Genomic DNA, 22,848 nt, shown 5'->3' with positions numbered 1-22,848 from the left:
TTGCATGTGTGCACAAATTCACCAGCCAGTGCAGGCTCGCATGCTGTTTACAGCTGGAAAACATCTTTTAACACGATGCGCTGATGGAAGAAAGAAACATGTCGTAAACACACTCCAGAGCTGGTCTCCAGTGAATATGAGGAGGCAGATTCAATAAGCGGCTGATCCGTGTGAACATAATGACAGAGATGTTTCCTCCAGAGTCTCCTAAAGTAGTTGTGCTGCATAATTGGCTCTAACGAGTACGAAGTAATGACCTGTCATGGCTGCCGGTGTAAACGTGGCTCGCAGGTCCACACAGAAATGAATCCCAGGCATTTTGGAGGTGACCGATGTCAGGAGCTCAGATTTAACTTGAACACCCAGCAAAAAAACCCAGCAAAAAGTGTGGATCAAATGTTCTGGTGAACAACTGCAGCACTTCTGAATACATTTAGGAGGTCAAGATTTAAGGAGCACGCTGTTATCGCACTGGGCGCAATGGTCTGTGCAAGTATTGACATGTGGGGGAGATTTTCAGCCAGTGCCGGGAGCTCTCCAGCACTGGTCACTCAGATGAGGCATTTAAATCTGACATTTACAGGACGTGTGAGTAATGTAAAGATATATAGTGGAGAGTGAGGCCGCAGGAGAAAGAGACGAGGTTGAGCGTTGCTGCGGAGCGAAGATCAATTAAACGCAGGATTCCACCGCAACAATGGTTCCTGCCATTTTTAACAGCATCATCAGTTATTTATGGATTTGTTTCAACACCGAGCTGCAGGTATCTTGCAACAAATCAGCCCACATTCGAGGCCCAAGTCGCTCAAAGACAAATCTTCAAATTCTGACAGGAAATGAAAGACCTCAAACAAGAGCAAATCAGCGGAGTAGTTATTTACACGCCAGTTTTATTACCATGATTGTTAAATCGGGAACATTCGCTGGGGTGGAGACACGGAAACTGAATAGACGACATGAAATCTCTGCTGTTTTTCCAGCCTTGAAAAAGGTGTGAAGTTATTTCGAAGCGCCGAGAGCGGGAAGACGAGAGGCTGGTGGTGTTTGGGTGAGGAGGAGCCACACGGAGACATAATGAGTGTGTGCAGGTGCAGCAGCTGCAACAGACAGACAGTAAATCCACAATTTGCTCACGCATTTTAGGCTGCGCTCTGTTTTCCTCCTCGGGTGCCATTTCTTGTTTATACCCTTCATTTGGCTTCTCGGCTCTTTGGGAACGGCAGCTTTTTTTAAACTCCCCCCTTTTCTGCTCAGCTTTTGTGTATTTTTAACAAGGTGTTCTCTCACCAGCAGACAGATGCAGACAGATGCAGACAGGGTGGGGGTGGGGGTGTTTTTCCAGCAGCATAAACAGGTGGGGATTCGTAATGTGGCCTTTTTTTCTCGGCTGCATTTGGCTGGATATTTTACAGCATATTCTTGTGTTTCTCCTGCTCTCACATCATCTCTCCCCTGGTTTGTCTCTTCTCTTCTCCCCCTTTTACATTTCACTCAGGGCAGTTGTCGCTGGTTCAGCTTGACTGCTTCGTTAGGGCTCATCATTTGCATTCAGATTAATTATCTAATTACCGACAAATGTCCGGCGGCCACCCCACACTCTGGCTCGTCAGCTCTCAGCCTGTAATTATTTTAATCATTTACTTTCATCTGGAGCGTTCCTGCCATACTCCTGTGTTTAGAGGCCATTCTTAATTACCCTGCCAAGACACTCTTTTCATGAGAAGGGGTGTATGTGTGTGTGTGTGTGTGCGTGCGTGTGTGTGTGTGTGTGCGTGTGGGTGCATGCGCGTGCATAAAAGACCAATGGGGACACGATCCAGAGGCTCTGACAGCACGGAGGAAGCTTGTTCCTCTCTTTTCTTTTCTCCCTCTCTCCCCCTCTCCACATACCCCCCCCACGCACACACACACACTCACACCCACCCACCAACTTCCTCATCGCTCCTTCACCCCTCCTCACCCCCCCATCCCACTCCCCCTCTTATACTTCCTCCCTTTTCCCCTTTATCGCAAGCACACACAGGAATCGCCTGTGGGCCTCAGTGCTCTGACTGCTAATACACTCTCTCTCTCACACACACACACACACACACAACACACACACACACACACACACACACACACACACACACACACTGATCTAGGAGTCATGTGCCCTGTTTGTGGTGTTCGTCAGGATGCTCAAATCCTTCCACTATCTGCTTGGAAAATCTGCTCTCTCTTTCTCTCTCTCTCTCTTTCTCTCTCTCTTTTTTCTCTCTCTCTCTCTGATTGTGTGTCTCTTCTCTGTCTTCCCTCCATCCTCCTTTCCATCACTCTGCTGCCCTTCCGTCCTGATTCCTCCCCTCCTTGTCTCACTGTTTAGACAGGCTCGTGTCAGGCCTGCTGCTGCCTGTCCGTCCTCAGTGAGGGTCATCTCTTGATCACCCCACCCCCCACCCCAACCCCCCCATAATGATGCTCTCACTCAACCCTTGAGCCACTCACCCCTCTCTCACCTCTCTCCCCTCTCTCTCCTCCCCCCCAGCCCCTGACTGCTCTTGTTAAGAGAAGCGAGAGAATGAGAGCGAGACACAAGCTCTGTAATTGGGCTCTTGAATATTTAAGTCACTGGGGATGAAAGTTTAATGAAAAGATGATTATCTACCAGTTTATCACACCAGTGTTTCATATTTCATTTTCATATCCTCGTTCCGAAGCACATGGTCCATTCTGGCAGCTGTGGATGATCTGAAGTCAAAGCTGGAATTCCACATTTAACACTTCTTGACAAACGTCACCTAAAGATTTTATTGTAAATCACTGATACATTAAAAAACACCAACTGGTTGATAAAGAAAAACACAGTCAATGCAGCATTTGGGGCCACATTAGCCAGAACCAGGACACTTCCCAAAATTTTTCCCCACTGTGATGTGGAAATACTGATGTGATCTTTGATTTTGGGGCCTGTTTTAATTGAGGGAACCAACAAAAGTAAAGGAGAGGATCACGTGTATGTTTGGAGAAGAGGACTTTATCAAAGAGCAGAGCTCAGAGAACATCGTTGGCTCTGTGCAAATCACTCAAAAGATTCACCGTGTCTTCATTATTCCCTTTAGCTGATTAAAATGCCTTGTTATGCTCCATAAATGGCACAGAAGAAATTTGTTGTAAACTGGTGAAGGTCCTCGATTGTAGCAAGTTTTGGACTTTAGCGCTCAGCGGGGATCCCAGGCTGAAGGATGGATCCGAGGAAAGTTCCTCCTCACCCCCACAAAACTCAGCTTAGGCTGCTGAACTGGACTCCTGGTGTCCTGAATTGACTGATTAATGACCAATAGGTGTAAAATGCAATGTTCTCGTGCATTTAGCTAAAAATAAATCTAAAAAGTTCACACACATTATATCTTTATATTACCAACATTTTTTAGAAAAAGGGGCCACTATTGTTGGTCTTCATCTTAAATCACATCAAATATACTTTATTTATCAGATTCTGTACCAATCAAAATTGACTCTAGCAGATTTACAGAAATCCAGGGGCTGGAAAAACCTTGAACAGGACCTAAAATGTCCACAGCAAAGACAATTAAATTTGATGTGCTTGTCCTTGGTGAGTGTGTGTTCCAGCCTGGGACCTGTCCCAGGTGTGTTAAACTCCACATTACTTTTAAAGGAAAACACAGTTGCCTTCAAAAGAAGGACATCTTTGCCTTTTTAACAGTGATGGATAAACAGGCGGCTGTTTATTATTCATTCCCATTATTCATAATGGAGGGGACAATAATCCCTTTTTGCTAGAAGACGGCGTGAATAAGCGGCGTTGTGCCACTCCGACATGTAGCACTTTTACCAATCCCAGTGGAATAACAGAGGCTCCGGAGTTTGGAGGGGGATTATGTGGCGGGGCCACACATAGCCTCGGGCTACAGTTTGGAACGGGACACAGTGTGGACGGCAGAGATTAGAGCACCAAGGTGGCGAGCAAAGAGGCCATTTCCAGGCAGAGGATGTGGGTCAGCATGGAGGCGAATATCGCCTCTGCTAAACGGACTCTGGTGGATTAATACAGACATTTAAAGAAGGACACCTGAGATAAGAGCTTCCATCAGGGCCCACCTGATGAAAGATCACTTACTGGGGTAGCATTGGGAGTTTTTTTAGTTAATTTTGGTGAAGGTGCAGGGATAAAAACACGAACTGCATTATTAATCAGGCCTGAGCTTCACCATGTGTCGATGTCTGCGCTTTAAAAACCCCAAAATCCAATAACCTGTGTGAAAGAAGCCTCTGGGGACTGAAGATCCTGAGGACGGGAGTGTGTTCTCCCTGCCTCTTGAGTCGCTTGGCATTCATTCAGGCCCACGAAAAATGTGCATCTTTCAGTATAATCCACGATTTCACGGCGCGGAGGCGGGGAGGACCCACGCCGCTTGTCGCCTTTGTGGACAGGGTGTCACCGTTTAGCCCCACGTTTGCACCAGCAGTGGCGTGGAAGAGGGAGGAGACGTCGAGAGAGGTTGCGGCTTCATCTCCGGCTCCCAGAGAAAAAAGAGCAAGTTAAATGGAAGTGACAATCCGCAAACATTCCTGGCAGCAGCTGCGCAGCATTCGCATGGTCACCGGACTCCCCGAGCCCACCCCTACACGACCCCTGCTACCCCGGCACACGCACCTGCCGCTCCCAGCCGGGCTTTCTCCGACAGCTACATAATCTATGGGCGGCTCCCGACCGGGGCTCCCCTCAATGCGCTCTTGAGAAAACCCCTTATGCGTGAAAAAGCCCCCTTTCTCTTCCTTTTGTCCAGAAGAGTTTTATGGGACAACATTGGGCATTATGAGGTTTGGGGGATTTTCCCTGGGACTCCATAGAAGGCTCTAATCCTTTCAGGCACGGGACGAATAAAAAAGTTTTAACCTGCTGTTTTCATATTTATTAGCTGGTTAAAGCAGACGAGGCAGCTGAAGCGTGAGCACACACCCCTCCTCCTGCTGACACACACACAACCCCCCCACAAACACACACACAGACGGTTTTGAAGTCCTCAAGTCTCGGCATCAACGGCAGGACGCTGCCTCTTGAGTGGGGCCCCTCTTAATGGATCTGATCGCTTTAGATGAATAAGTCAAGTGGGCGACTAAACGCTGAGGTCACAGAGGCCTGAAACCGCTCCGACGCCGCTCAGCATCATTCAACAAGTTGTTACCACACTTTATTACATTATTACATTATTATTATTTACATTCTTTCATTGAAATCCTTCTTTAACACTTCTGAGCTTTCATTGAACACTTTTGGCCATCAGGTGATGTTAAACTGATCTATCTATCTATCTATCTCGATCTAGCTATCGATCTATCGATCGATCTATCGAGCGATCCAGCCAGCCAGCCAGCCAGCCAGCCAGCATCCAGCCAGCCAGCCATCCAGCCATCCATCCAGCATCCATCCAGCCAGCCAGCCATCAGCCATCATCTATCATCTAGTATCTATCTATCTATCTATCTATCTATCATCTATCTATCTATCTATCTATCTATCTATCTATCTATCTATCTATCTATCTATCTATCTATCTATCTACAGTATCTGTGTATTGTGTTGTTTCTCCCCTGATGACAGGTCTTTCTATCCAGTTCATCATACAGAGGCCTCAGGCCGCATCCTCCCCCTAACCCACTCACCCACCCACCCACCCACTCCCTTCATCCCCCCATCACCGCCGCCACCCCCTTTCTGTCAAAGCTGATTGTTTCCACGCCAGCAGAGTGCTGCGGGCGAACACACTGTCACACTACATCAGGCAGAAGGGGAGAGAGAGAGAGCAGCTCTGGGAGAGAGCGCTTGATAGGCCATGTTGGATGTGTCTCTAAGTTCTCTCCAAAAGCTCCACACACCAACAGCCAGGAACCAGGCTGTGGTGCCGGCTGCCGAACTTTTTTATGTCGGGGTGGGGGGGGGGCAGGTGACCGCGCCACTTCTGACCCCAGGAGTCTTAATCTCGTGTCAAAAAATGGAAATACAACCAAATGAAACGTTGCCGTGTGTTTCCATGTTCTTTCTTTCTTTGCAACTTCTCTACTGGGTTTCTCTACAAAGCCCATATTAGGGAAAAGTTGATAATGGATTTGGATCAATAAAGAAATTTCCTCCTTCATGGGTTGTGTTGTAAAATTAATACTCTTGACCATTTAAAGAACTTTCTGAGTGAGATGGGCTGATGTCTTAATGTTAACTCTTATTATTGGAAAGAGACGAGCAGGCCTGCTTAGGCCTACTCAGTGTTCTTGTAGGTCACATGAAGTCTTTTGCTTCCCTCCACCTTTATGATGACCTTTATTTCACTGAGGTCAAGAGGAAAGATGCAGAATCTTACAGTACTTCCAAAACAACCTGTATCAGATTAATGTGACTCGGGAAGAGGGATGTATAGATAAAATAAGTAAAAATGGGCAGGTAATTCTATGGAATATTTTTTTTGTTTATAATTTCATAACAAGAACGAAAATCTTGGTTTAACCCTTTTAACTGTCCTTTCATCGTCGCTTGTTCTCTTTGTCATTCTGAAGTCCGCCAGCTGACTTGGATGCGCGCTGCTGCCCCCTGCTGTCAGAATACACGCACAGCAGCGGGGGCGTCCGTGATGGAGTGTCTCCCCCTGGTGGACACTGCTGGACACATTCACCATTACAAAGAAGCTTTTGTTACTATTTTTTACGTGGACTATTTTAAAAAATCATACATATATGGGAAAATAATCTTAACCCTTCTATGGGAAGGTGGCTAAATAAGCAATGCAAAGATTTTGAAGTGACAGGAACCAACCTTGTCCATTGAACTCTTTTAATTCCTCTAATAACTACTTTTAAAGCAAGTCCTAATAATAAAACATATTGATGCCAGCATTGAAATTACGTTTTTTTCCTGTATTTATTCATGATATTTTTTATCTATAATTTGGAACAACAGTAATGCAAGTACGCTCTCTGAACTGCAATAAAAAGATCAAACATTAAATCAGGCCAACTAAATTTTTCACTGCTGCGTTTCAGCTTCTGTGACGATAATTCTGAATTTGTCTGCTGCCTTATAGAATTAGTTACATTTAAACCACGTCTTCCTGTATTTGTGCTTTCTTCACAATGAGTTAATAATGCAATTTTAAAATTTTTACTATTTTTATTGTCCTTTATAAAAGTAATAATAATTCATATTTAAGAAATCACCACATCTGACGCTTCTCATCAATATTGAGTATTAATTGCTGATTGTGTAACTTTGCGGGTAGAATATAAATGTGGAGAAGCCATGTGCGCGCTGCTGGTGCGCCCGCAGCAAGAGGCACCGAGACCGGGAAAAGGGTCAGGACAAAGCGAGCGCAGCCTGGTTGGAGCTGCGCGCTCGGCTCCACAATGTTCATGAAATGTTTTTATCAAGTGAACAAATTGATAAAATGACAAGAAGGATTATTTTGTGCTGAAATTCCTGGAGAAATAGGATAAACTAAAAGTCTCCCAACAGTTCGGTGATCCTGTTTAGCTGTCATTAAAAAAAACTGCAATCATTTTAACATTCCCAGTGACAATAAGCGAAAAGTCGACTTTTTAGAATGTTGAAGGCAGACGGGTTATTCTGGTCTGTTGTTAATTCGATCACGTTCGCTCTGATACAGAAAAGCTCCTGAAACCTTCAACTCATACAAATATGAACTCTCGGACAGGCAGAGGTTGTTCTGGTGTTTCCACTGTTTTTTAAGCGTCTTTAGGCGGATATTTCCCTGCCTGCCTGCCTGTCTGCCTGTCTGTCTGCCTGCCTGCCTGTCTGCCTGCCTGCCTGTCTGCCTGTCTGTCTGTCCAGAATCATCTCCCTCCCTCTGGCTGCGCTCTTCTGCCTCGAACATGTTATCCGCGCGCGTTCATCACTCTCAAACGCATTAAACAAGAGATCAATATGGAAATTGATTCAGATTTCCACCACGATGCCTGCGTCCAGGAGAGACGATAAGCTTAAGAAATAAAGCCAGAGTTAGTTGGGAGGCAAAGACGGGGATTATCCCAAACTTGCCCGGGGCTTTTGGCTCTTCTGCGCGCTACCGGACCGACGTCTGTTCACCGAATAGGACCTGCAGGCCCCGGGGCGCAGGCTGTCAGGTCCCCCTCCCCCCCGTGGGCATCACGGCTCGCTCTGGATGGAGATTATGGGGTGGCAACACGGCTGGTATCTCTGGGAACATGCACACACGCACGGGCTCATGGAAAAGTGGCGAGGTGATCTGAAATTGCCCGGCGGCGGCTGCAGCCACAAAAACTGATGCTCGGGCCTCACACGGTTATCACGCACACACACACACACACACACACACACACACACACACACACACAAAGCCGTGTGATGAACTGATACAAGCAACTTTGTGGTGCTGACAAAGAGACAACTGTTTGTTGAAAGGTCATTAGCCTCTGGGTGCAGCTCGAAGATAAAAAAAATAACCTTTTTTAGTCATGTCTCTACTGAGGGTGCTTTGATAACCCAACGGATCAAATCAGCGTGCTGATTTGGAACTAAATGAAGGCTCCAGGCTCTGTTTATCAGCTGGAGCTTTGGATTTCCCCCTCAAATAAGCAGTAATTCTTTATTATTAGACAAAGCTCATTCTCACCCCATCAAGGAAACAGACACAAAAGAGCTCAAATCAGAATTGTGCTGGTTCTTTTAATCATCTCTCTATATACATCATGGTGGCAGGACATTTCTCTAACAAAGGACAACTACAAGATACTTTTGGACATTTCTTTTGGTACAGCAGACGTTTCTACAGCAGAGCTCAGGACAAAAGACAACACAGTGATCAGAGCAAAGTGCTGAACGTGCTCCTTCCATCATGGCCGCCTCTAGAGCTCAGGAAGCAGAATAAACCGGTCAGGATTAATATGTGAGAGCAGGAATAAGGGTGGTGATGATGATGGATGGAAATCAGCTCTTTGATTTCAGGAAAAATGTCTTGAGGATGGAGAAAACTGCTGTTTGACACCACTTCCTGTTTGAGTCTCTCGCCCCTCTACGATTGGCTGACAGCAGCAGGGGGCGTGGCGTTGGCCACGGCAGCGGCGGCGCCCATGCGCAGGAGCTCCTTCCGCTGCGTCAGGATGACATCAAAGCTGGACTGCAGTCGGTTCTGTTGCTCTTGGATACGGCTCTGCAGAGTGCGGACCCAGCGGATCAGCGCCAGCCGGCGGTACATGGTCAGCTGGGCCTGGTGCTTCTCCATCTCCTGGGCCTTGAAGTGCTCACGGTCCCGCAGCGTCCACACCGAGTCCATGAGCTCGGGCATCTCTCCGTCCGAGTCCGAAGACTGATCGTCGTCCAGCTCCGCCCCTTCCTCCTGAAGATTCCCCATGCGGCTTCTTGCCAGGAAGCTTCGGCGTTTCGGCGCCGGTCCGGCCTTTCCGGCGGGCGTTTGGGCGTTATTCCTTAAGCCGGTCTTTGGTTCCCCCACTCCGACGCGGTCCAACCCTCCCACCAGCGCCCCTTCTCCATTCTCCATGTTGAGGGAGGACGCGCTGCCGCTGGAGCGGCGGCTGAGGTCGGACTCCGAGCCGCTGTCGGCCCACTCGTCCTCGTCCTCGTCCGGCTCCTCCTCCGCTCCTCTGGAGCCCAAACTGCTTTTTCGTTGCTGCCGCTCGCTCTTGGCTTTCTTCTCCTCGCTGTAGCTTATCAGCACCTTTCTCACCTCCTCCTCCATCCTGGTTTCCTCCGCTCCATCGGGGGGAACTCGGCCGAAGCCGTCGTCCCCGCACTCGACTTCGGGCAGAGGCTCCAGGGTGCTCCAGCAGGGGAGGCGGGAGCGGGGCGACAGGATCCCCGTGTTGTGGTGGAACCCAGCAGGGTTGGGGTCGCGACCCAGGGGGGCCAGGCTGCGTGGACGCATCTGGTTTCTGTTCTCGTCTCCCCCGCCGGACCCCGCGTCCTCGCTGTCTCCCGGCAGGAAGTTGTAATTCCCGTCTTTGTTCCCCTTCCTATGGTGCAGCGAGGAGGAGCCTCCTTGGCCTTCATAGTTCAAAGGCTGGTCCTGATGGTGCAGCATCACTGACCTTGACTGAGCTTCACTAAAGTGGACAGAACAGATGCAAACACATGAGACAGAGACAGAAAGTTCACAGGAAAACCTCATCATTGAGCCGGGTCGCGAAAGCCCAACAGGGCAACCGGGTCCGTGTCGGAATCCAGGAACTTTGAACAACAGTTGTGGAGCAAAACTGGCCAGGAGGAGATTTAAGTGCCAGTACTTTTATTACAAAAACACATAAAGCAGCAAAGCTTTGAATCAGCAGTCAGGCCGGTCCACCTGGGGGACGAGTCCTGACCGAGCTGGCGTCACTAGTGGCCTCGGGACACCCTGGATTATTACGCAAGCATGGATCTCCAGTCAGGGCTGGTTGGTGCTAGCACAGCTGCAGCACACTAACATCAGCAACAAGCGCTCTTTGTCCTCGACGCACTTGTGATCGCACGTTGGAGACCCACGAGACGCCGACGGGCTCCAGGACGCAACAGACGTCTGGTTCAGTGTTCTGAACCTTCGGCCTCGTGCGACGGAACTTTCAGTGGTTCTAAAGTTCTAAGAAGAACCCAGACAGCCAACGTTCATCTGCACCGGTCAGGTGACGCCGAGGACAAGCTGATGAGTCACATCTAAAGAAGAAAATGAAGTCTAGTCTGTCGACTGACACACGCACGCACGCACGCACGCGCCTGCCGGGAATGGGAACGTCTCTAATCCTGACTCCAGGCTGCTGTCAATCAATCTCCTCCCTCTACACGCGCGTTCACCAAGTGCTGAAGAACAGCGACCGCGGGGGCGCGCACCTCAGCAACATGACGATCACGCGCATCACAACGTTAAATCAAATATTCCCCAGCAGACGATGATCGATGTCCCCCCGGGTGCTGGTGGCATCGCGTCGGTGAGAAGAGGGGTGCAACCCGGCAGGAAGAGGGTGGAAAACGGGCAAATGTACCGAAGAGGCGCCGCCGCTCGCTGGAGGCTCCTGAGCCGAGCGCAAAAACGTGCGCCCGTGCGCGTCCGACGGCAGGAACGAGCGAAAAAGTGAGCAATGGCGCCCAGCGGCCGCATTCTGCGGGGTTTGTGGGCAGGTTCGGTTGGAACCCAGCAGAGAAGAGCGAGGAGATCCTGAGAGCGGCCGGAAAAGGTGAAATGAGCGTCGCCGCTTATGTAACGGGCTCACCCCATATCGGCGTCGGCTCCTCGGGCTCCTCGGGCTCCTCGGTCTCCTCCGCTCACGACAGCATCACCATCGCATGTTTGTCCCCTGGAGAATGACGGACACTGGGCCGACTGGGTCTATTTACAGGAAACGCTGGTTTTGACTTACCTTTCTGCTGGTTTTGCTCGGTGGAGAAGCCGGACACTGTTCCCTCCCAGTTCCCCCTCCTCCGACCCTCCTATGTCATGTTGATTTCCCCTTCCTCTCCTCCTCCTCCTCCTCCTCCCATCCTCTCACTGCAACAGTGTTTTCTGGGGGAAAGAGTGATTGAATAATGTGACTTCCTAAACTGGGCTGTGACCAGTGAGCATTAAAATGTCGGAGCAACATCCTGTGAGAGAACATTTGATGTTTATTACGTGTTTCTTTTATCAAAAAAACCTCTTTGAATCAGAATTATGACGCATTCACCCTTCAATCTTATTGAAAAGCATAAAAATGAATAAAAATAAAGTGATTTTTTTCTGATTTCTTTTATTTTATGTTTGTAATTGGGGACACTGGGTGATGTTTCATAGCATATTTATGCAGAAAAATGGAGATTTTAAAGGATTCACATGAGAACTTCATCAACATCAGGACCATCTTCTACTGTCGACTGCCTCCGAATATTCCTGAATTCTGTTTTTACTGGTTGAAAGTCTCAGTCAGAACTAACTGAGAAAGAATTCATCTGAACGGAACTCTTAAACTCGGTGCTGAAAGCTTTTCTTATTTCAATATAACGTGAAAAGTCCGGTTTTGTAACGATGACGCGAGCTTGCGTGGCGTCGTTTATCAGCGCCGTCGGGACGGTTTTGCCAGTGTTTAATGGGATGGATCATTATCCAGGTCCACAGTGACGCAGAGTCCTGCCCGTTGTGTAAGAGTGGTTTGCGTGTGAGCGTAGATCTAAACCGCCTAGAGTCACAATAATCAACCAGCAGACACGCAAACGCTGCCAGATCCCCAGAAGGGTCTCAACAGGACACAAACACTCACACCTGACCGTCCAACTCTGGGATATTCTGTAATCTGAAGCCTTTTCCTTCCTCCCAAGAGGTCCAGGCTGCTGCAGAAAGACTAATGCAGGAATAGAAACTCAAATACAGAATTCCCTCATCGGCCGGCGCTCAAACACCAAATTGTGAAAACAGACTTTTGTGCAGCTTTATGGAAAAGGGAGTAAAAGACCTCGTCACGAATGAGCCCCGTGATTCTGACTGTGTGAAAACTAAATCGAATAATTGTTTTCTCCCTCCTGTTTAGGCAGCAACGTGTTTTTCTGTCTCCACCTTCTGACTGCAGCATTCTGGGAAATGGAGGAAGGCGCCTCTGGCCGCAGGCAGCGACAGGTACGCAGGAGGCTGCCCGACAAACAGGACGTTCATCTGCACCGGTGTGTGTGTGTGTGTGTGTGTTGTGTGTGTGTGTGTGTGTGTGTGTGTGCCCTAGCACTGTGGTTATTCTCCTAACTGGTGACTAGATGCTGTGGTGACAGATCTAAAGCTCTCTCTCTCTCTCCGTTTGTGGTGTGTGTGTGTGTGTTGGTGTGTTGTGTGTGCGTGTGTGTGTTCTCCCACCAGCATTGACATGTCATGGAGATAAGAGCAGAGACAGTGAGCACTTGTTAAGTCTGTCTGATGTAGCCTCTTTACACCCCCCCCCCCCCCACACACACACACTTTCCTTCAACAACATCCCATTCAAGAGCATTAGCTCCAGGCTCCCCCCTCCCCCCCCCCCCATAGTCCACCAGTAGCCTAAGCACATGAAAAATACATCAAAGGGGCGTCTGCTCGAGGCCTCGTCACACGTAGAATCGTCTCCATCTCTCTGCGACGCCTCCGTTACTTGTTTTTTCCCTCCTCCTCCCAGAGACGATGGGATGTTTCATCTCGGAGGGTCGCCCAGGCCTCCTAGGGGAGGAGGGGCGCCACCTTCCTCCTCTCCACACAGGGGCAAAGGGGTAAAAACACAGGATCATGACTCACCTTGTGCATAATGGGGCCGTGTTTGAAGTGCACACGGCCCGCAGCGCCCTGACCCACTTCCCTCCCCATCTGCCGCAGCACCGGTCTCGGCTGTGACAGGGGGTCCAGGCGGCACCCAGGGGCCCCGGCGCTGTCGGATCCCTGGCCGCTGAAGAGCAGCACACACACTGTAAAGAGGAGCCTGCCAGACCTGTAGCTCACAGCCCAAATCAGCCATGATGTGCTAAATTGAACTGCTAATCCAGCACGTTGTTGTGTTTTCTCACACACTAATTGCATTTTTCTTTGAGGGCGGAGATGCGAGCAGACACTCGTACGTCAGGAGCCGAGCGAGGCGCCCCCCCCCCCCCGGGCTGCTTTATGTATCTCTAAACATTCCACCCGCTTCTCCTCCTAATCTGAATAAAATCTGATCTGTGTCCTCTAGATATTTAGACGCTGGGCCTCGGTGCCAAAACATGTAACCTTCCTCCTCTTACAAGTGCGCAGTTCCTGGAGGGGGGGGGTGGGGGGGGCTTAATGTGGTGACCTCTTTAATTCCCCGTTGGGGTTAAACAGAGTTGTTAAAATCGAATATGTGGCGCTGCTGCACAGAAAGGAAAAAGTCCAGAACTCACAAAGACTTTATTCCTATTAAAATCTAATTAGGGTTGATTTCTTGACCTTGTGACCTGGCCCCCAGGCCCCCCAGTCTTGATCTACATTAATTGCATTGTAATGGCCCAAAGATAATGAAGGCACAGCTCCACACCAAACGGCCCAGAGCCTCTCCGCTTGGAATATTCCGCAATAATCCCATAAACAAAAGTGAGCCGGAGACTTGAGCGGCAGCATTAAACTGGCCTGCAGGTACGGCGTCTCGCTACAGGCGGGGGCCCACCATGGGGCTCGTGCCAGACACTAGCAGAGTTGGCCCTAATGAAGTGTAATGGGCCTCCTGCGCCCATCTGTAACCCCAGGACCTCCCTGTAATCACCACGGCTACTAATGAGATGGAGAGACATGAAAGGGCTCCCTCCCAACTCCCTTTAATGTTAGCCTATTATTAGCCACTTAGCAAATCATTACTCTCTAAACTGCAATTATCCTTTAAAAGAAAAAGTAAAACTAAACTGTATCTTCAAGGTCAAAGGTCAATTGGGCAGGGGTGTTACGTTAAGGTCAGTTTCAGGAGGATCCAAATTTCGAGTAGTTCCTGGTTTCATAATCAATAAGGACGAGAGTATTAAAGTTAGTTCAGTTTAATTTCCACCACGTTCCAATTGCAGTCGAGTCTTAAAATACACTTTTATTTACAGTGGAAACAAATACAATTGTACAATTACACCATGATACAAAAGTTATATCATTAACAGTGGGAAAAACCTCAGTCTATTTACACGGTCGATGACAGAATGTTAGAATTACTACACCTCTGAATATCAGCATATGAGGACATGTTTAAAGATGAGATACAGGCCAGCCGGGGACATCAGTGGTCCAGGAAGTTAAAAATGCTCCTCTGAGGGCCTGTAGCATGTCCACCCAGTCCCTTCCCCTGGCAGAGCCTCTTTGCTGCTGGGATCGGTGCTGCCACTGCTGCCCTCTTCTTCACCACCTATGGAGCAGAGGTACAGTTATCACCACAACACTATAATCCCAAATAAAAGACAGATGGTGCGGGGAACGGCGTGCTGTTAAATATCATCCTGGCAACAGTGATTTCACGGTTTTCTTCACGGCTTCTGAAGAGCATTGGACTTTGGCTCCACCTAGTGGTGTAACTGTAGAACACACCACACAGGCCTCTCAAGATGGCCGCCCACCATTTCCCACCATCTGGCCATTTTTACATCTGATTACAGATGTTCAGAGACAGACAAGCCTGACAGCCAGTGAAACGCTGGACATCATCAGAAGTGTCAGCACACACCAGAGCTTAATTTTAAATTTAACCCCTTTTTTTAGAGGTCCCATCCTCCCACCCAAACAGAAGACACAGCACTCATGTACCTTTTTCTGGGGAACACCCGAAGCTGAGCCGTCCTTCTCTGGAGACAGAGTTTGAAAGAGGAATCCTCTGGTGTTCCTGGGGGCCAGAGGATTTCCGTCTGAGATGGAGGCCAGTTTCTGCAGGATGGCCTGTGGTTGGCTCAGTAATGAACCCCTCTTCATCTGAGAGCCACGCAAGAAGAAGAGATCCGTTAATCACCGGCGAAACTTCTGCACCAACGTCAACTCACGCTTTCATTCCAAGCGTGACGTAGGTAAGAGAGCAGACGAGGCTATTTCAGAAGACAAGGATATTCTATCGTGCTGCACCTGTAGCGGCGTGGGTCGTCTGAAGGGGCTGACAGCTGATGAGATCTTCTCCGGTCCCGGTGCAGCCGGCAGATCTAGACAAAACCACAAACATTACATTTGGATGAAGCCGCTGGGATTTTGAGTTGCTGGTCGAGGCGGCACATCTGGAGCCGCCCCTTTAATGACGGTTCCTGGGAACAGACGCTGGTATTGTGGCACAACCAGTCACATATCAGGTGCAGTGACGATGAACCTGATCTCCTCAAAAACACGGCAGGATTTCTAGAAGGCTGCTGCCATTTTCATGGGAAAAACCAAGGAAATCAAACTGTTTTATCAGACAGACCTCTTCTCTGCAGAGTCTTTGCAGTCACTTTCTTGGCTAGCTTCATAAATTGACTGTCTTCCTCTCCAATTTTCTCATCATCTGCCTCCAGCTCTTCCTTTTTCTTGCCATTCTGTTCAGTCTGCTCAAAGAAACAAAGACAACCACCGCAGGCATTCAGATTTAAATTCAGCTGAGTAGCTTTTACAACTGGCAACAGGCACAACTCACCTGTTCTCTGAGCCACTGTTCCCTCTCCAGCCTTTCCTTCCTCCTCTGGACCTCAGACTGGTCCAAGTATTCATCGTCCTCCTCTTCCTCGCCGTCTTCTCCCATCCTGTCCGTGTTGAAACCATCGTCTGAAGAACAAAAAACCAAAGGCAACATCTTCAGGGAGGCTAAATTCAGTTAAAGCTACAGAGGAAGAACATTGTTGCTCAGATAAACACCTTTACAGCCTGAGAGCACTGATCAAGCACAACTCTCTTTATCATCTACAGTCTGAATCAAAGGACAACCGTGTTGGAAAAACTCACCCATATTTTTCCACCGGAAGCGGCGAGCTCGTCCTGGGCCATCAGAGTGAAGATCTCCATCAGCCAGATAACGCTCCTGGTAGAGCATGAGGCGCCGCTTGTCGTCATCCAGCACCTGCTTCCTGTGGGAACAGTTTCATTCCTCTGCTCAAACGTGCGACTTAAAGTGTAAATACCAGATTAGATCTCTCCAGACCGGCAGCAGAAATGCTGCAACTGCGTCACTCACATATGGATCTTGTTGACCTGGTTCTGCAGCTCATCATCAGAAGGGAGCTCTTCGAGGAGCTCCTCTTCCTCGTACTCGCTGCCTCTGTCTCCGTCCTCATCATCACTTCCCAGGTCGCTTCCTGACAGCTCCGCCTCCGAGTCCACATAATCTGTCAAACGCCTGCGGACAGGACGGAAGGAGACGCCATCAGCTCAACTCCAGCATGTAATCAAGTCTCTTCTGCCAGACTTCACTCACATTTTCTTCTTCTTCTTCTCCCGATGTGGTTTGAACACAGCCTTCATCTCCTCTTCTTCGATCTCATTATCCTCATCGTCACCCGCCTCATCCTCGTCTTCCTCACCGCTGTCCTCCTGTAAAGCACGTCAAACTTAAAACACACATTCAGGGTAACGACAGCTCGTAGATGAAGCCTGACGACGAGGTTTCCACCTGCTCGCTGTCACTGTCCACATCTGACAGAAGATGGAACTCGCAGTCCTCCTCTTCCTCCAGCTGCTGCTCCTCATCTTCAGGTTCCTCTTTGCTACATGAAAGAAAGTAAAGTAGTAAAATAGTTGAACGACCATTTGCTGATAGGGATGATGTCAGATGTTTGGACTCTACCTGTCGTGTGCTGGTGAAGCCAACTGAGAAGGACCTAAAATCGGCACAAATGTGATGTTAGTGCGTCGGCATGGTAACAAACACAGTTCCTGTTCACAACATGACTAAATAATGTCAGAATGCTCAATTTGAGCTGCATTTGAAGAGTTAAACAGTGACGACGTGCTGGTTTGGTGGAATAAATATACCAACTTGTGGCTTCTTTTACCTGGACTGGGAAATTTTCCGGAACAGAGTCCGAGGAGCTGATCCACGTTACCGTCGGAAGCTTCACTGAGGTTTCCGTTTGTCCTCTCGCCCGTTTCTCTTTGCTGCTCTTCCACCTGTGTTGGTGGAAAAGCTCCAGAGCACAAACCAAGCAGCTCTTCCTGCTGCGATGTCCCAAGGTCACTTGTTTGACCCGAGCTGCCCTCCGCTGCCTCAAAAACTCCGGAACACAATCCCAACAGCTCACCCATGTGGGCATCCATTGCGTTTTCATCCAGGCTGTCCAGGATCAACTGTCTCTTGTGGGAACCGGGCACTCCCGACCTGGTTCCCACATTAAGGAAGCCGTCAGCATCAAGTAACTGAGAGTGGGCGTCGTCCTCCAAGGAGAAGCGACCTTGTGAGTCTCCCACCAGAGCTGAAGCCGTTCTTCCCAACGGCCCTGAATCTGCTCCAGGTGATGGAGGTGCGTACAGATCCTGGGAGTCTTCAACAGGGAGGCAGAGAGATGGCTCGGAAAGTTTCCCTGAACTCTGCTATGAAACAGAAACCGCAATAACAAATTGTTTACTTTGATTATTGATGCTTTCATGGAGCCCCCTAATTTCCATTTTTAAAACTTCCACACAACACACCATTTCTCTTTGTAGTATACTTTGAGTCCAAATAGGTCTGAAAATGGAGGTTTGTTTTCTTTTGGTGTGGAAATCAATACACATAAAAAAGGATCTTACTGTGGAGGCAGAGCCAAGGAAAGTGGGTCTGAACAGGCAGGGAGAGGGAGAGCTGAAAAAGGGGGAGTTGGAGGTGCTTTTCCCAGCAGAGCGCTGATGATTGAGGGGCTGGTAGGATGTTATCATGGATGCTGCCAGCTCAAAGCTGCTGTTGTGGCTGTGGTCCTTGACCAGAGAGAGGGAATCCTCCTCTTCTGAAGAGGACAACAACAAAACCCAGCTTTTTAAAACAGCACAAGACTATTTCATTTAAATAAGAACAGACTATTTGAAGGATATTCCCATTTCCTTTCAATGTTACTCACCCAACTTATTGTTGCTGTCCTGTCCAGCACCAACATATCTTCTTATACCGTCAAAAATAACACACACACGTTAATATATAGACAAATATAGAAAGAAAACAAACAATAAAAGCAAAAAATGAATGTAAATATTTTTCAGATGCACCTTTCACCAAAAGGGCCGTTCCAGTTTATACATGTCACACATTAGGTCTTGATTTAGTGAAACACACAAAGAAACCCACAAACACAACATCTCACCCAGTACGAGAGCTGGAGTTGCCCGGGAACAGTATGAGTGTTCCGTCTGTGTTGACCAGATCAGGAGTCGAAGGGGGTCCATTGAGAACGGCTGGAGAAAGACTTCTGATACTTGGGGCCACACTTCCTCCTTCCTCAACTCCATCTTCCTCTACCTCACCACCCAGTAATTCTTCTATGTTCTAGTCAAGAGCAGATGTGGGGGTCAGTGACAGCACAGCGACACTAATGATGACAATTATCAATACAAAGAGGAGACAGGAGCCTGCACCTACCTCTTCTTCCTCAGACTCATCTGTCATATCTTCCTCTTCCTCCTCCTCCTCACAGTCTTCATTGTCCAAACGAGTCAGTTCGGCCTTACGCAGCCTCTCCTCTTGCCGCCGCTGAGCCATGGCGAGCTGTAGACGCTGCCTCAAAGTCAGCAGTTTTTCTCCTGTGACAGGAGGGGCAAGAGTTCGACATCAGACGACGCCAATCGCTCCGCTCAGCAGCCCAAAAACAATAGTTTACGAATGTTTGAGGAGAAGCTCCAATGACGGCAGGTGCTGCGAGAGGAGCCATACCTGGTTTCGTTGATACCGCCTCCTCTGCTCTGTCTTTCACGGTGACGGTGAAGGACTCTGTGCGTAGCTCTTCCTGACCTGAGGGGGCGCTGTCTCTGCGGATGATGCTGAGCTGCACCGTGTGCTCCCCCTTCATGGGAGCAGGTGCTTTGATGTGACGGAGATAACGGGCCCTTAGAGCCTCCAATCCTAGTTAAAGAGAAGATGTGATCACCTGTAGATGCCACCGACTCAAGCTTTAACTCCAGCTTGAGCACCACTTACCACGGTTGAGCTCTGGAGGCTCCAGCTTAACAAAAGCTCCATCGTCAGGACGTAACTTGACAACAGGTGGCGGGTCGAGCCCCAGCTTTTTCAGCATGGCCAGTTTATCCTTCCTGAGCTTGAGGGGTTGCTGTGCTGACGGCTCTGCTGCAGCAGCAAGAGCACCTACAGGCTCCACCTCAGCCACTTGTAAAGGTTCTTGTTCTTGAATATCAAAATCACATTTTCCTGCTGCCTTGGTCTGTTTGTTGGCTTCACATCCTGAATCCGATTCTTGTCTTCCCACCTCATTGGATGTGAGTGACTCCTGTAGACTTTCAGAGAGGTAAAGTAACGGTCCCGATTCCTCTCTGAGATCCGGACTGGTACTTCCATCTCCGTCCTGGTGGTCAGCCGTCTCCTTCTGAGGGGATGACGTTGCAGCAGGATGACTTATGGACTGGATCTGTGTGGACAGGTCTAAAGACGGAGTAGAGTCTTGCTCCGTGGACAACTGCACAGCTTCAGTTTCTGCGTTTACAGGAGGGGGGAGAGGTGGCGAGAGCGTCTCCAGCATCACTGCAGAGTACTTTGTAGATCTGAGGAAAACGGGATTCAGATTTGGATTAATTGATTCTAAACTAAAAAAACATTCCTTTGGTAAAATCAATGTGAGAGAAGCTCCAGTTCAGGATCAAATGGAAACATGAGATGTGCACATGGTCTTTACTTGGTGTTGTACACGTCTCACACATCATTATTAGTTACTGGGACTTTCTTAGAAACATAACCAGCTAAACCTACTTAGCATTGTAAAAATACTGGTTCTTTGTGTGAATCTTTTACCCTGAGTTAACCACGTCACAAATGTGTAATTTACACAGAAGTGGTGCAGGAATTAAGTTAAAACTGTAGTTTAGCACTTTTACGGACCTCTTTTTCCACATAGACCAACGGTAATAGAATGAATGCGCTCAAATCATCAGATCTGTATTTAATCATTCAGTTAATTAGGTTTTAGCCTTTAGGTTGTTAAGCATGTGAGTGCTATTTACTTTAGCGAGGCCATGGCAGGGCCTGCTGGCCTGGCCCTCTTCTTGAAGAACTGGTCAATGGTCTTGGGCTCAGGGACGTGGTACGGCAGGGCCAGCATCGACTCTAAAAAGACACATAAACAGGTTAAACAGGATTTGGTGGTTCTGCCGATATTCCATTTCTAAGACTTCTATCTTAAACTTGAGGACTATTGGTCAGATGGAGTAAATTGATCTGAAGTGTTCTTTTTCTCATGGATTCCTTAAATAACTCCCCAAGTGAGACACTGAATTACTGAAGTTGAACCACCAGAGGTTCTCTTTTGTGGGAAACTTTGATATGAACCAAAAGCAGCGGGCAAACAAAAGTGTCTCCTGAAAACTGACCTCTGACCAGCCGCTGGGACTCACTGTGGATCTGCTTCATGGCATCTTTGCTGGCACGTGCAGCTCTCCGCTCCTGAAAACACCAGCGAGTTGAGGATGATGTGGCTGTTCTGGCAATATTTAAGGTGGTTCTGGTTTTTATTTCAATTCCCTACCGCTCGCTGGGGCTTGTCTTCTACCTCATCTTCCTCTTCATGCTCCTTCAGGAGAGGATCCTGCAGAAAGTGATTATTTCATTAAGTGTATAACAAGAAAATAGGGAAGAGCATGTTGACCTTAAACTAAAGAACAGTCTCTAAAATTATAGTAAGAATTAAACATTAATTACGAGTCAAAACAACCGACTGTTGCACCAACTCCTTATATTTTATGTCTAGATATGTCAAAAGGCTGCTTAATATTAAAGCTTGGCTTGATACGCGTGTATATTTTTTAGCTTTAAAGTTTTATTTAGCAACACTTTTACATCAACAGCTGTGGGAACGTTCTCACAGATGATACATATTTAGATGTTTATAATAAACTGATAATATGAGTACCTTAAGATTGTTCATCCTTTGCTTAACGGCAGCACGAATGGCCTCCAGAGACTCTTCCTCCTCGTCCAAACCGGTGTCATAAAGGTCTGTGTTGCCCAGAGAACAGCCACTATCATTCAGCACCGGCGGAGGAGGCGAGCTCTAAGACAACGGTACAAAAGTCTCTTAAATATAATCTCTAAGACTCTTTGGACATAAACAAGGTGATTCTGACTCCACTGATGGACGAGTGTGTGTGTGCAGGGATAAAGGAAGAACATGAGGCCAGAGAGAAACCCTTTAACTTCACTCACATGGTTCCTTGCAGAGACCCGTTCCTTCTTCTTCAGTTTTTCCAACACTCTGCTACGCTTTTCCTCCTTCTCGCGATGCCGCCGACTCTTCTCTCTCTTTTTCTCTTTCCCCGTGGGTGAGATTCCCTTCCTCACCTCTTCCTGACCCTCCTCCGTGCCGGCATCCACCTGCTCAGATTCGCTCTCTTCGCTGTCAGCGGGTGCTCGTCCAATTCTCTTGCCCTTCTGAGCTGCTCTCCCCGTGTTCTCTTTGGGCTCTTCTCCACTGGAATCATCTGTGCCTGGTGCTTCTGCCATGTGGACACTGGTCTTTGCAGCAGCCTCCTCTTCTTCTTCTTCACTGTCGCTGTCTTTAATGGCATTATGACGAGGCTTTCTGTGTACCTTGATGTCCTCATTGTCATCAGAATCTGATAAAAAAATTTAATGAAAATCTAGATGATTAAACAAAAAAGTTAAGAGCTTCAATCTTGGCCAATGGACTCCAAGTTCTGAAGCCTTTGCATACATTAAATTACAATAACTGTTCACATCACACCAATCATACAGACATTTACCACTTCCTTTGGGTTTGTTGCTATAGTTACAAACACGAATCTCAGGCTGGATCATCATCTATAGTGATTGTAGGTCACCTTGCTGCTCTTCTTTATTGTTAGCCGTGGTCTCGGTGAGCAGCTCCTCGGCTGGAGAACCCATCCCACTGTCTGAATCGCTCTCTGGGGCAGTTTGGGCTCCTGAAGGGGGCATCTCCTCCTGCTGGTAGTGCAACAACACAATAAGTGATTCAGCATAAAGGACACTTTCTACACAACAAGGGGTGGTTTTATGCTTTGAGGAAAGAAGAGGCAGCACATTCATGGCAAAGCAAACCGAATCTCTATTAATATTGACTTGAATTCAAGATCTTTAAACCAAGAAAGGCAGCAGTTGTTGATTCAGCCGTCTGTCTTCAGGTGGGAACCCAACTTACTGCCCGACTTTTAAGCTACAATTACAGCATATTTATCACAAATGAACATTCATGACGATGATCAGCACCAACAAAGCCAGGGTCATTTATACACGGTGGCTCCT

The 22,848-nt window shown here is 48.1% G+C and overlaps 2 protein-coding genes across 10 annotated transcripts in view; both read right to left on the bottom strand.

Moving 5' to 3' along the window:
* Window positions 1-8,675: 8,675 nt before the first annotated feature.
* LOC130518497 (UPF0500 protein C1orf216 homolog) lies at window positions 8,676-11,652 on the bottom strand. Of its 2 annotated transcripts, XM_057021117.1 has the most exons (3): window positions 11,377-11,652; window positions 11,230-11,313; window positions 8,676-10,089 (listed from the first exon to the last, which is right to left on the bottom strand). In XM_057021117.1, the coding sequence occupies exons 2-3, from the start codon at window positions 11,232-11,234 to the stop codon at window positions 9,042-9,044; spliced, it is 1,053 nt and encodes a 350-aa protein (XP_056877097.1). In that variant the 5' UTR covers window positions 11,235-11,313; window positions 11,377-11,652; the 3' UTR covers window positions 8,676-9,041. The 2 variants fall into 2 exon arrangements, with proteins under 2 accessions (XP_056877097.1, XP_056877095.1); XM_057021115.1 differs by lacking the exons at window positions 11,230-11,313; window positions 11,377-11,652 and adding an exon at window positions 11,002-11,223.
* A 2,814-nt stretch (window positions 11,653-14,466) lies between these two features.
* Window positions 14,467-22,848, bottom strand: part of LOC130517801 (claspin) — an 11,105-nt gene continuing 2,723 nt past the window's right edge. For 3 of the 8 annotated variants that reach the window (XM_057019916.1, XM_057019920.1, XM_057019923.1), the window contains 23 exons: window positions 22,407-22,530; window positions 21,772-22,181; window positions 21,479-21,619; window positions 21,095-21,154; window positions 20,940-21,012; window positions 20,574-20,676; window positions 19,540-20,117; window positions 19,276-19,464; window positions 18,985-19,145; window positions 18,710-18,891; window positions 18,470-18,510; window positions 18,165-18,358; window positions 17,432-17,966; window positions 17,224-17,257; window positions 17,050-17,143; window positions 16,855-16,970; window positions 16,615-16,776; window positions 16,386-16,507; window positions 16,081-16,208; window positions 15,871-15,991; window positions 15,543-15,616; window positions 15,234-15,395; window positions 14,467-14,838 (listed from right to left, as the gene is read on the bottom strand). In XM_057019916.1, coding sequence (XP_056875896.1) covers window positions 14,713-14,838; window positions 15,234-15,395; window positions 15,543-15,616; window positions 15,871-15,991; window positions 16,081-16,208; window positions 16,386-16,507; window positions 16,615-16,776; window positions 16,855-16,970; window positions 17,050-17,143; window positions 17,224-17,257; window positions 17,432-17,966; window positions 18,165-18,358; window positions 18,470-18,510; window positions 18,710-18,891; window positions 18,985-19,145; window positions 19,276-19,464; window positions 19,540-20,117; window positions 20,574-20,676; window positions 20,940-21,012; window positions 21,095-21,154; window positions 21,479-21,619; window positions 21,772-22,181; window positions 22,407-22,530 — 3,930 coding nt within the window. In that variant the 3' untranslated portion in view covers window positions 14,467-14,712. The remainder of the gene's footprint in view (window positions 14,839-15,233; window positions 15,396-15,542; window positions 15,617-15,870; window positions 15,992-16,080; window positions 16,209-16,385; window positions 16,508-16,614; window positions 16,777-16,854; window positions 16,971-17,049; window positions 17,144-17,223; window positions 17,258-17,431; window positions 17,967-18,164; window positions 18,359-18,469; window positions 18,511-18,709; window positions 18,892-18,984; window positions 19,146-19,275; window positions 19,465-19,539; window positions 20,118-20,573; window positions 20,677-20,939; window positions 21,013-21,094; window positions 21,155-21,478; window positions 21,620-21,771; window positions 22,182-22,406; window positions 22,531-22,848) is intronic. The other 5 variants (XM_057019917.1, XM_057019918.1, XM_057019919.1 and 2 more) reach the window with 5 other exon arrangements.

The sequence above is a fragment of the Takifugu flavidus genome, chromosome 21, assembly GCF_003711565.1.
Source record: "Takifugu flavidus isolate HTHZ2018 chromosome 21, ASM371156v2, whole genome shotgun sequence".
NCBI classification, from domain to species: domain Eukaryota; kingdom Metazoa; phylum Chordata; class Actinopteri; order Tetraodontiformes; family Tetraodontidae; genus Takifugu; species Takifugu flavidus.
The sequence above is the reverse complement of the archived record's forward strand: the minus strand, read 5'-3'. Positions and strand labels throughout refer to the sequence as shown.

What these genes read in the sequence shown, in the direction of transcription:
- LOC130518497 (XM_057021115.1), bottom strand. Translation starts at nt 11,117, where the DNA reads ATGCGGCCGCTGGGCGCCATTGCTCACTTTTTCGCTCGTTCCTGCCGT. An exon ending in CGAGCGGCGGCGCCTCTTCG is followed by an intron (nt 10,090 to 11,001) that starts GTACATTTGCCC and finishes TGTCCACTTTAG; the next exon opens with TGAAGCTCAGTCAAGGTCAG.